The following is a 16886-nucleotide window of genomic DNA, read 5'->3' as shown; positions in this document are numbered from 1 at the left end:
AAGAATTGAAGAACTGCAGAAGCCTGTTTGCAGGTAAATACGGTGTATGAATTCATGGTTTCTGTTCTTTATCTGTGGGACACACAAACAGGTTTGTAATCCCGTATTTGCTTCTCTGGGCTCACAAGGGGTATAAATGTAAAATCGGTAACCGGTTGTTGTGATGCATTGGTCAGTCCCTCATTAAGTAATGTGATTAGCAGTCAGTGGGTGGATGCACCAAACATGACGTCAACAATGGAGACTGCCCTAATCTGCAAAACACAGATTTCATAGTTTTCTCCTACTATTTTTACTCTAGTTAGTGCTTTTGATTGATAAATGCATTGAGTTCTTTTACTTTTATTGTGAGAAAAAGAGAAAGCCACAGCCATCTGCCTCTCAGTGTAGATGGCCCGGCCGCATCTTAATCCAGATTATGGCTGCAGCATAAACGGTTTTTTCTTTTTTCTGGCAGCCATTACTAGTCAACAGTGTGTCCTTGATAACAGACAGGCAGGTCGGTTAGCCTAGCTCCAATTAGACCACCAACAATCCATCTGAGGGACCTCTCTGGACTTTCACCGAAAGATTTCAGGAAATTGCAACTTGGCGTTAAGCTTGAGACTCCAGCAGGGTAAAAAATAATGGCATTTCTAATCAAAAGTATGGTGGGGAACCCACTGAAGGGAATGGGATTTGGAGGAGGAGAGGAAAAGGCTGAGGAGGAGGCCCCTAAGGACCCTGCAGCAGCCGCCGGTATGACTAGAGAAGAATATGAGGAGTACCAGAAACAAGTAGTGGAGGAGAAGTAAGTAAAGTTTGGGCCCCTCAGGCCCTATTTGTTCTTAAAGTACATACTTCGCATTTAGTGACCTTGACAAAGTAAATGAAGAATCTTGCATATGCTGTCATGCATATTAAGTTTTTTTTTAGATTAATGCATTATTAATCTCAGTTGATATCATTTCAATTCTGCATCTTCCACCTTTAAAGCTGATGATACATCACAGAAACGCTATAATTCAAATAAAAACTGCATTGATGTCTATTGCAAAGGGAGCTGCAGAGATTATCAGAGCTAGAGCATGATGCAAACTTAATTTTTAAAGACATTTGATATTCTCCATGATGACGTATTCATGCGAACACCTGCACCTTAACTATCTCGGGTGTAAAAAAGGATGATAATGTCAGTGATTAAAGATGAACAGACTCCATGTTGGTATCAGAAAGTAAGCGTCAGGTGCTAGCTGCTAATCAGTCCTAAGAGCAGAGCTTAGCGTGGGTTATCCTGGCCTTGTTGATCTGGATAATGCTATTTTTAGAAGCAATCATGGTAGAGAGTGAATAATGAAAGTATTGAAGAATGTTAGACCTCTGCATATATAAAATATGTAATTTATTTCCAGGCCACAGTTGGCAGCCATTTTGTCTGTTGTCAAAAAGACCTAGCTGATATTTATCTATGACTAATTCATAAATTATGACTCTTGCAGTGTAACAATAGAAGTCTGATTTAATTTAGCTATCTATTTTGATGGTCCCTTTAACACACTCTTTTGACTTTAAGTAATGTTGCACCTACACATCTATTAAGTCTAACTAGAGTGTTAGTAGAGTATTAGTAGACTGGTAGGGTTAGATTAAGTTGGCATGTACTTTAATATCTGTTGGGACACCATCACAATAAAGAGTTAGCAGATATTAATCAGACAGTCTACTAATAATCTAATGAGAGTTAGTTGACATGTAGATGCAGTGTTACTTATTGTCAACAGAATGTTCAAAAGGGACCATCAAAATAAAGTGTTACCAGGCCATCTTTGTGATTTTCTGAAATGCACAGTGTTTATAATTCAGTGTTGCTTATAAACAGGGAACGTGATTACAGAGAACCAAATTAACACATGGAATGATGGTGTTCATTCCGATCATGAAATCTTTTGCATATATCCTAAAAAAGGATATGCAAACTAAAATACATTTTGAAGAAGAAAAAAATCTATTTTATATATATATATATATATATATATATATATATATATATATATATATATATATATATATATATATATATATATATATATATATATATATATATATATATATATATATATAGCTTTTGAAAAGAGATTTTCTAATCAGTAGTTGTACAGGAAAAAGCATCTGAAACATGCTAATCCCAAGAGTTGATGTTATTCATGTTCAAAAGAGATGAGATAACTCACATCAGCAGGCTCACTTAAGTAGAAACATGCCTAGGCTAGAAACGTCGTGCGGTAAACATACATGTCTGCTGTGAGATTACATCTAAACATCTAAAGATCTTTGTGTTGCTTCAGATCAAACATCCACAGGATTTTATTATTTAGTTGTTGCTGGTAAACTAGCTAAGGGCTTTGCTTCAAGTATATCCATAGCACTGCTGGAACAATGCTGTAATATCCTGAAGCTCTTTATCTGGAATTAAGCTGCGGTGCTAAACCCTGGAGGTTATTTTATTTTACTGCTAGTGTTTTGTCACGCAGGGATTTTAAAACAAACTGTTTGTGCAATGCATGTTTTCCACTGAATTATACATGTGTACCGTGGTATGCATGAAAATCACAGATTCATTTGTATCCACTGTATTACATACATGTTTTTCTTTGCACGTGATAATGATCACGTGATTCTGATCCACAGAATGGAAAGAGATGCAGACTTCTTGCACAAGAAAGCAGAGAGAGCAACTCTGAGGGTTTGTCTACGAGAAAAATACAGACTTCCTAAAGTAAGAGCCATTTTGCCACTTCTCAAATTCAAAAAGAATCTATTTTAACAAGGAAATGTTCTTCAGTTGGCAATTGGCATTAACGTTAAGGTTATAACTCGCATACATTACCATTTAAATTTGGGGCCAGTACATTTTTTATATTTTTAAAAAGTCTATGCTCACAAAGCCTGCATATTTATCAAAAATTCCAAATAAATAATTAGCAACCAAAAACTAATTGTAATAATATGCTACAATATTTCACAATTTAATTTAAGCCGATGAAACTGTTATTCCAGTCTTTAGTGTCACATGATCCTTCAGAAATCATTCTAATATTAAAATAATTAGTTGAAACCATCTCTAGCATTCCTAATTTGCATGTGGCTTCCACACACACATACACAAATGCAGTTTCTCCCATATGGATGCTTTGTTTGGCTTTGAGTTTTGGCACTTGTGATAAATAAACTAACCAGATTAAGAGAGTGAACAGAGGTCTGCGCAAGCCTCCCAACCATATTGGCTTTCCTCAACATCTGTTCGCCTTACAGTTAAATCCCTGATGCTATAATGCAAAAGACTAATATACAGAGTCTAAAATGTTGAATATTTAAATTAAAATTGTGTATAACACCCCATATTCATTGGCTAAGCCAGTGTAAGGCTAGTCGGAAGTAACTAAATTCACCAATGATCAACTTTTTTTTTACCATTTTTGAACATTAGTGGAACTGTGTGTGATAATAACATAGTGTGTATTTTCCCCTCAGAGTGAGCAGGATGACAACATGATCCAGATGGCAGGAGATGACGTGGACGTTCCCGAGGAGCTGCTGAAGATGGTGGATGAGGATGCCACGGAGGAGGAGGAGAAGGACTCCATCCTGGGGCAGATGCAGAACTTACAGAACATGGACATGGATCAGATAAAAGAGAAAGCCAGTGCTACACTGACAGAGATGAAGTCCAAGGCTGAGGAGAAGTGTTCTGTCATGTAGTGGTTTAGCAGATTCACACATGTCTACAAACCAGGCCAGGTTTTTGATACAAAAACCAGGTCGGGTTTTTGAAATACTGTTTTGAAAAACTTTTTTTGACATGTCTTCAAATGAAATTTCCTTTGGAAGCATGTCAGAAGAAGTCACTCAAGTTCTACATTCCCAAAAGCTGTAAGATTCTGGCTCTAGATCAGCGTTTCAGCTTCTCTTGCTTGGCTGCCAATTTCACTAGGACTTTTTCTTTTGTATGTGTTGTTTGAATAAATGATGTTGTAGTCTATTCCCTCCTTTTCCTTGCTTTTTTTTTCTTTCTTGCAATATTACCTGTAAATATATCTAACAAACATCTAACTTGAACATGAGGAGGAGAAGCTTTGTTTAAATCCCCCTCCTGCTTTTTTGCACAAGGGATGAGACGAATGTTATGCTGTTATTTGTTGTTCATTTTTTGACAGCACACCGTCTAGCACTGACACATATGATAGTAATACTCATTAGGATTCTTTAGTCATATGTATTAAGTTTTTATGTGAGGTAAATAGGCATGTACCGGAGTGTAAACAGATTAAACGCATGAATAAAACAGTCGATTAAAAACTGAGTCTGCCATGCATTTGTGATCAAAATATAATAAACATACTTGGCCATAATAACTTATTGTGTCAATGTTTTATACCATGTAGCTTTATATTTACAAGAAAACAACTAAATCTGGTAAAAAAAAAAGGGTTGTTTATTTAGCAACTCACATGAAAAGTTGTTACCACATGACTAGACAGGAGAAAAATATTAAATGAATCTAAGTTCATGTTTATTGAAAAAGAAAGGCTTTGGACTTTTAAAGATTACCTGCTAATAGGATCATCAGGTCTGAGACAAGTTAAATGCCTTCACTAGACATAGTAACATTGCAGTCTTGTGTCTTCACATTGTGACCTCATATTACTTGTTTACTCATATTATGTTTGTTTAATTTCAATTGTATTTATTTTTTTGTCATGCCAATGCAATGAAAATATTTAATTTAAAAAACTATAAGGTACAAAAAATTACAATATTTTAATATAATCATAAAATTAATAAATAAAAATAGTAATTTTTAAAGCGTTAATCAACACAAAGATTCTTGTATTTTGCAGTGTGTTTTTCAAATGTGTGTGTGCGTGTGTGTATCTTTGAATAAATCTGGAAATACCAACATTATCTATTGTAATTAGGGAAACGCCAAGCAGTTGAAAGGATTTGTGCTGTTTTAGATAGAGGGGGAAAGTGTGTAATCCCCTCAAACCAGCGTGTGTCCTGCGGATTATCAGACTGCTGTCAATCTTTGTTCGGAGCTAATTACACGTATCCATTCAATATTGAGGAAGTTTGCAAATTCTTTCAATTAACCGCACCTCAATTGTAGGCTAGCTCTCAGGGGTCACGCGCTTGCTGCTTGAGATCGCGTTTTGTTCATGTAACAAAATCCCCTAATGGCCGAAACCACTCCACGCTCGAAGTGTAGGCCTAAAGTAGTCCTTGGTGGTGTTTTATCGTTTTAGAGTTGTAATTAGTTAGTTAGGCTGCTTAAATATTTGACCACCAAAACTTATGATCATTTCATTCTACCGATGCCAATTTACCAGTTTTATCTAAGTATTTCATTGATTTTATTGGAGTGTTTTGTCATTCGCAAACAGACCAAATTACATTTAATTTTCTCCTAGAGATTATGTATAAACTTTGTTTTTACTTTTTGTTTATATCTTATTTATTTATATACAGCCTAGCCTAGAAGTGTTAAGATAACATATTTTGCTTAAATGTCTGTAACTCAATATTAATTTAATTTTATTTTTTATCTTTGCACTGCTTTTCAAACTTTGATGTAATATTTCCATATTTAGTTGCTTACGAATTAGTATAAAAATCTACAACCTAAACTGTGTAAGATCATTTCAAGTACAAAGAGTAGTAGGCTACTACTATTTCATTTGAAACTTTTTGTATCTGTAACCAATTAAATTAAACAAAGATAGGCCTAGCCTAGCCTATATGTGTCGGCCACGTGCCAAATGTAGCAATAAATAATTTATATATATATATATATATATATATATATATATATATAATGTATTTATTTATTGTTCTTTTATTTTATTTATTTCAATTTTTTTTATTTGTTGTCTTGTATATCGTCCTTAATTCCAAACATTCAGTTTACTGTCACCTTTAAGGGAGTGATATAACCGTAATTTCACTTTAACATGGAATTATCTTCAAACAGTGTCAGAAAAAGCTTTTAAAATTTTGTAATTTGTTGTATTTTATGTCATTTTATTTTTTTTGTATTTTTTATTTATTTTTCTGAAAATAGTGAAGGATACAAATAACTGTTTTACCACAGAACAGTTTTATAAACTACCATTTTTAATGGCATTTGCGCATATACTGAGATCTTGGTTTCGGTCCCAAAGATGTAATCCCAGCCTCTTATTTCTACAGGCCATCATGATCAAGACATCTGGAGTGGGAAAAGATGATTTAAGATTTATGTAAGGCGGTTTATAAAGCTGCCATTATGCCCACAAGGTTCTCTGGGAGGAGTTAAATGCTCAGGGACAATACTACATCCCTCACTCTGGCCAATCTGATGTTTCTTGACGTGTCGAAGGGGATGTCACTCACACAATAGATTCCCGGTCGAGGGGGACCCATATAAGGCCCCTGGGGGCCACTGCATCCTCAGTGTGTGCAGGACCACTACTGGAGAAAGTTGCTTCTGCTGGAACAGCCTGGACTATTGGAAATAGAGTGTATAGGAAAACAGGGGGAATCCTTAGTGCTTTCTTTTTTTTCTGAAACTAAACGTTCGATGAGGCTTGTTGGATCTCAGTCCCAAGACATGGAAGAGCGTCTCTCCCCATCCGCGCGCTTGGTTAGCAGTCCTGGATCCCAAACGAGGATCCACAGCATTGAATCCATTTTGGGATTTAAAGGAGAGAATATCTTCCACCCGGCGTTTTCTTATGGATCCAGGAAGCCGGTCAAAGACGCTGAGCATTTGTCTTCCTCCAAAAAGGACTCCAATAACTCCAAAAACTTTGATGGTGAGTTAACAGCTTCTCAAGTGACATTTTTCTGGGTTTAAAACTGGACGTTTTGGCAGCACTTTATACAAAATGTAATTTTTTAAGTCATGAATAAATATCTACAGGTAGGCTACATAATAGGCATATTGCCTATTAGAATACTGATACATGTGAAATCTGAAAAGTTTTAAGTTTTTTTTATTTAAATTAAAAATGAAAGAACAAAAAGAAGTTTAAAAAGTTTTTGAGAAAATAAAGAAGGGAAAAGAAACAAAGTGTTACATTTCTATTTTATTTGAAAAATTCTAAAATATAATTAAATAATCAAATATGACGACATCAAAATATATGATAATGTTAGATATATGAATAACAGTTTAATGACTTTTTTAGTGTTTTCCTGTTAAAAAAGGAAAATAATTATAATAGGCCTACGTGAATTTAAATTTAAATAAGGTCATACCTTCTTCAATGAAAAGTGCATTATTTTTCTACAGGTGTCTGTAGATCCGCCGTCATGGTCAGTCCGGATCTGCCGGATGTGGATGGTGGGAAATTGTCGGATGATGAAAATCCGAAGAAAAAGCACCGGCGGAACCGGACCACGTTCACCACCTTCCAGCTGCACGAGCTCGAGAGAGCGTTTGAGAAGTCGCATTATCCTGACGTGTACAGCAGAGAGGAGCTCGCGCTCAAGGTCAACCTGCCGGAGGTTCGAGTGCAGGTGAGCACAGCACACATGATGGATGTATTTGAGAATAAGCATGACACACGCTAGCAACAGGAGCACTTTATTTAATAGATCACTGTTCAAAACCTTTTAACATTGATCCCTTCAGTTTGCAAAGTTAACAAAAATAAATATTTCTAGCACAAATTCAAGGCAAGAGATTATATTTTCGTTTTATAAATAATAATAAAATAGTATAGACTAAAACAAAAAGCAATATGAATTGAAGGAACCAGGGCATTTATTTCTTGAAAATAGAATGACAAATGGCATTTAAGAAATAATAAGCTTTAGAAATATTTAAAGTGAATTTTAAAAACTAAATATTGTATTCCATTCATTAAAAGTAAAACTTGACAAATATAGATGGTAAGAGATCTCACATCAGACTACTTTTATTGTGTAGTACCAAAGAAAATTTAGCCTCCCCCTTCTTCTTGATTTTATTGGGATGTAATATTCTGATTTTAAATAGTAATTTTAGTGACAACTAATAAAATGTGGTTAATATATATTTGTTATCCAGTATCTGATCCTTATGTGTAGCAAGTTAAGATTTGGGACATAAATAACTGGCAAAAATCATTTATAATATTATAATATAGCATTAATATGTATAAAAGTCATATAAATATAATACATGAAACTATTTTTAAATATATAAACTTTTTTGCAAGTGTATTTGGAAAGGTTTTGTGAATTATTAATTTATAATACTATATAATATTACTTGTAATATATATATATATATATATATATATATATTTAAAAAATAATGATAAAATACAATTTAAGCATGAGCTTATATCTACATATATCAACTTTTTCACCAGTGTATTTGAAGGGTTTTTGCAAACTATGAACATTTGAACTTGTTTGCAAGTGTATTTAGAAAGATTTTTTAGATTTATTTAGAAGGTTTTGGCTAATTATGAACATTAGATCTGCACTTTTCTATATCATCCCTCACAGTTGGACATTGAAGCATGTTACTTCTGCATTCTAAACTAAATCCTTCCTATGTCAAATTTCAGGTTTGGTTCCAAAACCGCCGGGCAAAGTGGCGACGTCAGGAAAAGCTGGAGGTGAGCTCTATCAAGCTGCAGGAGTCCTCCATGCTGTCCACCCTCAGATCGGGGCCACTGTCTCTGCCATTAGAGCCCTGGCTTACCGGACCCATCACCTCCTCCAGCTCTCCCCTGCAGTCCCTGCCCAGTTTCATCACCCCTCAGCAGGGAGTACCAGCCAGCTACACCCCTCCACAGTTCCTCAGCTCATCCACGCTCAACCACCCTCTGCCCCATATAGGAGCGGTGTGTCCCCCTCCACCAGCTTATCAGTGCTCTGGCTTTATGGATAAATTTACACTAGAAGAGGCAGACCCACGAAACACAAGTATCGCCTCGCTAAGAATGAAAGCAAAGGAACACATCCAGTCTATAGGGAAGACGTGGTAGACTGAGGAGGATGCTGACTGAGACACTCAGAGACTTGTTTGCATCTCCTTTAACTTTCTAAATCAGACTCTGTTTGAAGAAAAGTGGTTTTCACATCTGTTTGTGGTTCAGAAAACTCCCAGAGTTGTTCATTATGGATGACAAGCTTTGTAAAACAAATTCACTGTACATTACTGTCTTTTTGTTTTTATTATGAGTTCATTTAAAAAAAGTTTCCTGGCTAATTCATAAAACATGCATCCGGACTTAATTCTACCCTTTTTTTATAAAGCATTCAAAGAGAAATAAAAATTTGCATTATAAATGCATGCATTTAATTTCATTTGAAGCACATTCGTCCCTTTCAAAATCCACATCGAGCCTTTAAAATACCATTCAGTGCTAGAAAAAGGGTTTCATTCTTTAAGTATTGTACGATGCAGATGGTCACTTTCCATGATATTTTGCTCCATGCTTTCACCTTGTACAGATTTTGTATTTTATAATAAAAACAAGTTTTTAGAAAAATGTCAAATGCATCCTTTCTCCAGTAGTTCTTATTAATACATATATAAATTCATTAAAACAATTGAGGTTATCATGCGATGTGACAAAATATTGTTCGTAAAGTTCTTAAACTAAATAACACATATTCTTATATACCACTATTTTTTGTACGGCTTTGTTATAATAAAATATTTTATATATTATTTTATTTCTATTTATTTCAGTAGGCTATAAACTTCCATTGGATTTTTAAGATATCAAAGCAAATGTTTTGTTATAAATTCAATTTGTAATTAATGCCTTCAGTATTTAGGGAAAAAGGAAAAATTCTCTCTCTCTCTCTCTCTCTCTCTCTCTCTCTCTCTATATATATATATATATATATATATATATATATATATATATATATATATATAGAGTTGTTGTTTTTTTATTATTACTATTCACTTTGCCAGGATAATCCGGTTCTCCAGTGTGGCGCTTCTCCGTGATTATGCCGCCATCTAGTGGTTGCGTTTGGAACATTATTCTCCGGTAATAACGGACCAGTGTTTTTGCAATCTATGAAATTTAAATTGTAATTTTGTGGTGGATTTTTAGGTTTCTGTGGGTGTTTGTATATAGAAACATATTCTCACCTACACTAAACTAAACTAAATCTGGGGTTATTAAAGTTTAGAAATGTAAAAAAAAAGTCCAAAGCCAAGCTAAATATAGTGTAAGCTTTTTCTTTTTCATTTATACTTTGTATAACTAAATAAATAAGTCTGATTTTATAAACACTTTTAATATACTTTTATAAAGATAATTAGCCTATTATTCTACACACAATGTAAGCCATGTAAACCTTCAAAATAAAATACAGATATGTTTATAATATCCCTCATCATCAGATTATCTAAATTTTACAAATTCCTTCATATAGTTGTTTGCATTAGCAGTTGGAACCTGCAGACCCTTTACCAAACCCATCAGCTCACGTCTTCATGAACACACGACTATCACCAAATCTGACATTTGCCATTTGTGCAGCAACTTTATCAGTGATACTGAAGGGGGTCACATTTCTGTCGTTCATCTGTGATAAATGAGGAAAGCAAACATCAGAAAGGAAACTGTGAACTAGATGATCTTAACCAAATGAAAATGGCTTCAGCTGACATCTTTCATTCTTAGAAACATCAGTGTGTATAATTAGAGCCATTATTGTGCACGGACAGCTGAGAGTGGCTAGACCATCCACAATTTCCTGCCAGTTGTCACAGACAATGCAGAGGTTGTGATTTAGTTATTCAGACGGTCATTAGTGTGCGGTGAAGAGTTTTTCTGTCACCTGCCTGCCTCTGTTAAGTGACTGCTTGACTAATAAGCAAGTTATGGCCAGCCACTTCAAGAGATCGATCATAACCTGTAACAAATTGCTTTCAGAATGAGACAGGGTCTTTCAACTCTCAAACTACATCTACTAGCGCATTCAGCTCAGCACATTCTCTATTTAGTTGTAATGTATGGACTGTAAGGAATTCATATGTTAATGGAATAGTTCAACCAAAAATGAAAATCTGTTTCTTATAAACACACAGCTTTTCACTTCACAAGACATTAATTGATGGACTGGAGTGTTGTGGATTACTTATGGATTATTGTGATGTTTTTATCATCTGTTCTGACGGCACCCATTCAGGATCCATTGGTGAGCAAGTGATGCAATGCTAAATATCTCCAAAACTGTTCCGGTGAAGTAACAAACTGATTTACTGTACATCTTGCATGAGAGTGAGTAAATGTTTAGCAATTTTTCATTTTTGGGTGAACTATTCCTTTAATAGTCTTTTTCAAGTCAAGACATTTCAAATGATATGCAAGCGAGCAGACTGTTGTTTTTATAAACTGCAGATAGCCCAACAAGTTAAAGTTTATTAAATATGAATCAACTGAACTGTGAATACAATGGTTACTATGGTGTCAGTTATGAAGAAGATGAATTCCTTTATAAAACAATACCATAAAATATACAGAATGATGACATTCAGTTTATGTGTGTTTTATGTGACATACAAAAATATAACATGCTTATTTATATGTTGTTGAATAAAGAGGTTTGTATTAAATCAAGCCAGTTGTCAAGAGAACTTCAAACCAGACTTTTGTCCAGTTGGTCCTCAGCTTTCGTTGTCATCCTGCATTAATAAAGCCTGTAACAAGACATCCTCAGCCTGTATATGAAATATAATAAAGATAAATAATATTATATAAGAATCAAAGGAAACTGACCTTAAATAAAACATCCATATCATCATTAGCTTAGAAAAATGGTTACAAAAACTAGCACAGTCAACTAAAACTAAACCATGAAGTTTTAATTACTTTATTAAAAGCTTTCATTTAAAGAAAAGACGAAGCTAAAACTTAAACATATGTACTAAAATAACTCAATCTAAAACTGAAATAAAAACTAGATAGACATTAAAAAATATATATAAATGCACTAAACGACTAAAACGTTAACTTAAAAATTATATCAGAAAATAAAAAAATATTAATAAAACATTATAACAATAGCTCAAGGCTACTAAAATAACACTGGTTACAAAAGGTTTGTCTGTGTCTTGTTTGTCATTTGTCTGGTGAAAAGGGATTCTTTCTTTGCCCGACAATGAAAAATGTTTTATTATACACATTGCAGAATAGTTTTGTGATTAAAAATAGACCCGAACCACCTATATGCACTTTAAATGCATCTCGCATACATTTATGCATTAACATAATGATCACGTTAAGGATTTCTCTCCTGTTTTCTTACCAATTTGACTTGTCTGCCTCTCTCATGACCTTCTTCCCACTGACGTCTCTCTTCCAGCATGCGCTGGAGCAGTTTATGAACATCGATCTCCTCTGTGCCCTTCACCATGGTCCCCGGTGCCATCCGTCCTCTCATGAGCACATGCAGGAGTGGCAGCAGCAGATGTTTGTTGTATCTTTCCAGCTGCTGATCCTGATCTCGAGTCGTCAGAGAGGTCTCATCGTCGCCTTCTTGATCCTCAGGTCTGACCTGCTCATCTGTGCTTTTCTTGCCCATTAAGTGCCCTAAAACAGATATAGGTCATTATCGACTGATTGTTGCTCTGATTTTAGGTAACATTAATGCATTTAACACAAATATGATATGTAGAGCATCTCCACATTTAAATAAGACTTCATGTGCAGGTTGCAAACAAAGTCACTACAATGCATTTGATACAGTACAACCTAATCAAGAAAAAGCTATATATTAGCCATTTCAACAAATTCTGAATCCAGTCTGGTATTAATGTGCAAACAAAATGCAATTTGAGCCAAAATATTCATAATTCCTTCTATTCACCATGTCACAAGCAATTGCTTAATACAGAATTAGCTCCACTGAACTCAAATCTCAATCTCTAAAATAAAAAAATGTATAATATTTTATCTGATTTTCTCTTTTTTAACAAATTGCATCATGCAAACACATAAAAAGCCAGTTGCTTGCCACCTATTTTCATCCAATTAAAACACTGTTGCTCATTACACCCTATGGATCCACTTTCCCTCTAACTTGAGAGTTTTGCAATCACTTCAGATACATACTTAATGAATGTAGCCTACTCAATAAACTGGTGCATTTAATCAAGTGATTTAAATTGTTATTATCTGCTAGTGTTATTTGCTGTAAGTTGCTTAAAACAGGTTCAGCAACAAACCCTCATTTTTCTCTGGAAAGTTCTAGATGATACATTACAGGTTCTTAAAGGCACACACCAATTTAAATTGGATATTTATTTACTTTTAATTAAATGTTTTCTATTTTTATTACTACCTGTTTATGTCGTAGCTACTACGTATTCTTTAAAGCGCATGTAGAAAAATACACTTAAATTGTCAACAAGTTTTGGAGCATGGAGCAAATAATAGGTTACTTAATTTGTCAACCTTCATTATCTTTTAAGCATTTTAATATATATATATATTTTTTTTTAAAGTAGTAAATGAAGAGTATGCAGACTTTTGGATGTAAAAAATATAATAATATAAATGTAAATACTTGTAGCAACTATCCTCCAAACCAATAATACGTGTATATAAGTGTAAGTATATATTTTCACTGGTAAATTGAAAATATGATTTTCACTCACCAACAGCCCAGTGATTTCCACGCGGAACTTTTCCAATTGGTTGTGCGTCTGATGCATAAACATCACAGAGCACAAAAAGCAGAACGATGGAAATGACTAATATGTATCTCCATACGAGGCACATAACGCTCATGTAAGACTCGAGTGCCTTCAGCTTCTTTGATCAGTACACCTGTAATTGCTCGTGCAGTTATTGCTAGTAGAGGCCCGTGTAATGCTGCATTTGGATAATCACTTCATTTATAGGCTACTCCCGTGACGACGACCACTTTTAGAAAGTGAAAGAAAATGACGTGATAATTTGTTGCGCTATAGAGAGAAACTGTCATGCCAATGTCTGGATGACTCGTGTGGGGTGGTACGCTGAAAGTTGAATGCCCCCTCCCAGGGGTCTGCGTCAGTATCTTGGTAGGTTAGGCTACTTGACATAAAAACACAGAATGTCATGTTGAGTTAACCTGTCATTACCTCAGCCACAGGATATTGTGTTTCCTAAGACAGATTCCATGTGAAATGTCATCAGTATTTCATTAGATGCAGGGCAAAAATAGCTTGTTGTTTTCTCGTGCAGTTGGTTCAATAGAGCCCCAATTCCTTTATGTCATAGGAAAATTGAGATAAAAATACAGAAAGAGGTCTCAGGCTAAACTGGTCCCTGACCCGAGTGATGCTCCAAACCCCTTTAAAACCAGCCAAAAGCCAATTGATTATTTTATTTTATTTTATAGCAGGGAAATGAATAATACAGTTTCTAGAGACTGATGCCCTAAAGCCAGTGATCTAAGTTGCACTTAGATCACAAATCTCCAGTTACAAATCTATTTATATTATAGCCCAATCCAGAAATATTTTTCTTTTTCATGAACATTTCTGTGAAACCATAGCGTGATATATTCATTATATATATATTATCAGATTTAATTTGTTTTATTGTCATTTTTTAGGACTGCAAAACAAGTATTTTGATTCAATTCAAAATAATATAAAAGCCAAACATTTAAACAAACGTGAATATCTCAATAAACAGTCAAGTGTCACACAACAAAGATAAAATAGCACTTATTTATCAAAAAATAAATACAAATTTGTGTTATATATATAATTTGTATTATTTGTATTATTTTAGTATTTATTAGGACTGCAAAACAATTATTTGGATCAAAATGCAATTATATAAAACATGTACATGAATGAAGTAAAAGCTTGAAACATATACCTAATAAAATATATGTTGGAACCACAGAGAAGATATAATCAGCTCTGTCCATCAATGTAAAGTGAAGATGTATAAAAATAAAAATTCAGGGTGCTCTTACAGAGCGGATGAAATTACTTGGCAGCTGTTCATTTCACATCTCTCACCCAGCAAACAATGGCAGAATGGAAGTTCCTTCAAAGCATATAAACAAACAAATATCATGCCACGAAAAATACAAAAAAGCCTCAATAAAATTTTAATAATTTTAATTACATGGCAAACAGTGCATTCAGTGGCACTGAAGGAAAACAACATCCCCAGTAACCTCCGAAAAGCTTGTATTGTTCTGCAAATTGGAAAGAACAGATGGGCTTTGAGGCTTGTGGTTGTACTTGGATGGGAAAACCAACAAGTGAACAATGAGTACATGCAGATATAGCAATATGTGAGGTTTTCTATGAATTTCTGTAGTGATTATACATGAGATATCTAATTGGGATAATCCAATTTAAAGATATAATATTTCAGGATAATGTGACCCAGATATCAAAGCCGAAAGGACAAGACCTTGAAGGCACTTTGTAAACAACACAGGGCAGGTCAGGTGAATTTCTCATGCTGTTTATGTCACCATCACAGATTAGGTCTTAAATTAAATTAAGTGTGAACGTCAAAAGAAAAATGCATTTATAGCAATGAGTAGAGTTAATTATTTGACAGCCTTGCAAAGCAAAGTAGCCTATGTTGCTTTTTTATTTTGTCTTGTTTTTTAATGAACTGATATTTTGGCAAGACTAATAAATGAGAAAGCAAAGCATCACAAACTTTAAAAAAAAATGGATATAACTGCAGTATGTGTTTAATCGCATGCAGCTAGAGTAAAATGCAATTCCTGCAAATAAACATAGCATGACTTTCACCACTAGATGGAACTATTGGTTTCATTTGAAGGTTACCATGTTGCACAAACACCGTTATCAGTTGACCTGAGGACATGTACAAAATACAAGGAAAAAAAACTTAAGTATGACACTTAGTAAAAACTTAAGTATTACAAATAATAATAAACGCCCAAACACAGTTTATATTATAAATAAATTATAATTTCATCATGTGAAAAGTACATGCATTTATTTGTAATAACGCATAAATTGCTGTATTCTGTTTAAGATGGAGAATGACAATTGCAAATAAAATTGCAATTATTAATTAAGATATTACTTTAAAAGTATTGCTTCAGGCCCAGTAAGCAACCTGAGTACTTTTTTCCAGATCATATTAAAGATGAAAAGGTCCTAAATGAAAAGATGTCAACATAACTGACATCCAGGTCAAGTTTCCCTTCCTTCTGTCAAACATGTAGACGAAGATTTAGACTACTGCTGTCTGTTAGGGGGGGGGGGGTCCCTGCAAATTTTTCTGTATGATTGTGTTCAAAAACGTGGTATTCACAATTATTTATATACATATTAATAATGTGTTTAGATTGTTTAGGTTACCATTAGACTTGCACAGTGCTGATGTGTGCAGCAAAGACTTCTGGGAATCAGGTTTGGTCCTTTGAGGAGCTGAACTGGGTGGCTGCCACTCACACACCAAACATGTAAACAGCTGAATATTATAATAAAACTCTGATTTAACAGGAGCATGTTTAAATGTTAATTCCAACCTTCACCGCGGTGATTCATGGGTAAGTGTGGCTCAAAACCACAAACTTCCCATGGGAATCGTGTTCCATCATTTCGCAGTAATAACGTTATTTTAATACGTATGAACGTAAATTCATTGCACGGCCTTGTTTTGAGAAAATCAAGATTTTCATTTCCAAGTGAATGAATCGTTCTTATGAGTCGGATCCTTTCAATGACTCAGTTGAACCCGTTCATGGACTAAACGGTTCATGAACCAGTGGTCCAAAAGAACCGAGAACAAAACTTTCGGACATGTCCGATTCGCAGTCAGTCATATTGTACTTCTATTTGTTTAATGCTAATAATAAAGCTAATAATAACTGTTTGTATCACAGCTTGATACACGCGTACAAGAGTT

General features: G+C 34.4%; 3 protein-coding genes across 3 annotated transcripts; 2 read left to right on the top strand and 1 right to left on the bottom strand.

The window, feature by feature from the left end:
- The first annotated feature begins 236 nt into the window (after nt 1-236).
- Nucleotides 237-4386, top strand: LOC306856137 (complexin-4-like). The gene is made up of 3 exons (XM_079395175.1): nt 237-790; nt 2668-2755; nt 3511-4386. Exons 1-3 carry the CDS (start codon nt 627-629, stop codon nt 3736-3738), a joined length of 480 nt encoding a protein of 159 aa, XP_079251301.1. The 5' UTR covers nt 237-626; the 3' UTR covers nt 3739-4386.
- A 1839-nt stretch (nt 4387-6225) lies between these two features.
- LOC306856136 (retinal homeobox protein Rx3) lies at nt 6226-9501 on the top strand. The gene is made up of 3 exons (XM_079395174.1): nt 6226-6830; nt 7310-7536; nt 8577-9501. The coding sequence occupies exons 1-3, from the start codon at nt 6596-6598 to the stop codon at nt 8997-8999; spliced, it is 885 nt and encodes a 294-aa protein (XP_079251300.1). The 5' UTR covers nt 6226-6595; the 3' UTR covers nt 9000-9501.
- A 759-nt stretch (nt 9502-10260) lies between these two features.
- LOC306856073 (uncharacterized protein) lies at nt 10261-13991 on the bottom strand. The gene is made up of 3 exons (XM_079395078.1): nt 13640-13991; nt 12289-12572; nt 10261-11701 (listed from the first exon to the last, which is right to left on the bottom strand). Exons 1-3 carry the CDS (start codon nt 13770-13772, stop codon nt 11648-11650), a joined length of 471 nt encoding a protein of 156 aa, XP_079251204.1. The 5' UTR covers nt 13773-13991; the 3' UTR covers nt 10261-11647.
- Nucleotides 13992-16886: the final 2895 nt, after the last annotated feature.

Source organism: Barbus barbus, assembly GCF_936440315.1.
Source record: "Barbus barbus genome assembly, chromosome: 36".
NCBI classification, from domain to species: Eukaryota; Metazoa; Chordata; class Actinopteri; order Cypriniformes; family Cyprinidae; genus Barbus; species Barbus barbus.
Note: the sequence above shows the minus strand (reverse complement) of the source record. Positions and strands in the feature narration are given on the sequence as shown.

Coding starts and splice junctions, on each gene's coding strand:
- LOC306856137 (XM_079395175.1), top strand. CDS start 627: ATGGCATTTCTAATCAAAAGTATGGTGGGGAACCCACTGAAGGGAATG. Junction 791..2,667: donor AAACAAGTAGTGGAGGAGAA/GTAAGTAAAGTT, acceptor TCTGATCCACAG/AATGGAAAGAGATGCAGACT. Junction 2,756..3,510: donor AAAAATACAGACTTCCTAAA/GTAAGAGCCATT, acceptor TTTTCCCCTCAG/AGTGAGCAGGATGACAACAT.
- LOC306856136 (XM_079395174.1), top strand. CDS start 6,596: ATGAGGCTTGTTGGATCTCAGTCCCAAGACATGGAAGAGCGTCTCTCC. Junction 6,831..7,309: donor TAACTCCAAAAACTTTGATG/GTGAGTTAACAG, acceptor ATTTTTCTACAG/GTGTCTGTAGATCCGCCGTC. Junction 7,537..8,576: donor TGCCGGAGGTTCGAGTGCAG/GTGAGCACAGCA, acceptor GTCAAATTTCAG/GTTTGGTTCCAAAACCGCCG.
- LOC306856073 (XM_079395078.1), bottom strand. CDS start 13,772: ATGAGCGTTATGTGCCTCGTATGGAGATACATATTAGTCATTTCCATC. Junction 12,573..13,639: donor TGGAAATCACTGGGCTGTTG/GTGAGTGAAAAT, acceptor TATCTGTTTTAG/GGCACTTAATGGGCAAGAAA. Junction 11,702..12,288: donor GAGGCAGACAAGTCAAATTG/GTAAGAAAACAG, acceptor TTTCATATACAG/GCTGAGGATGTCTTGTTACA.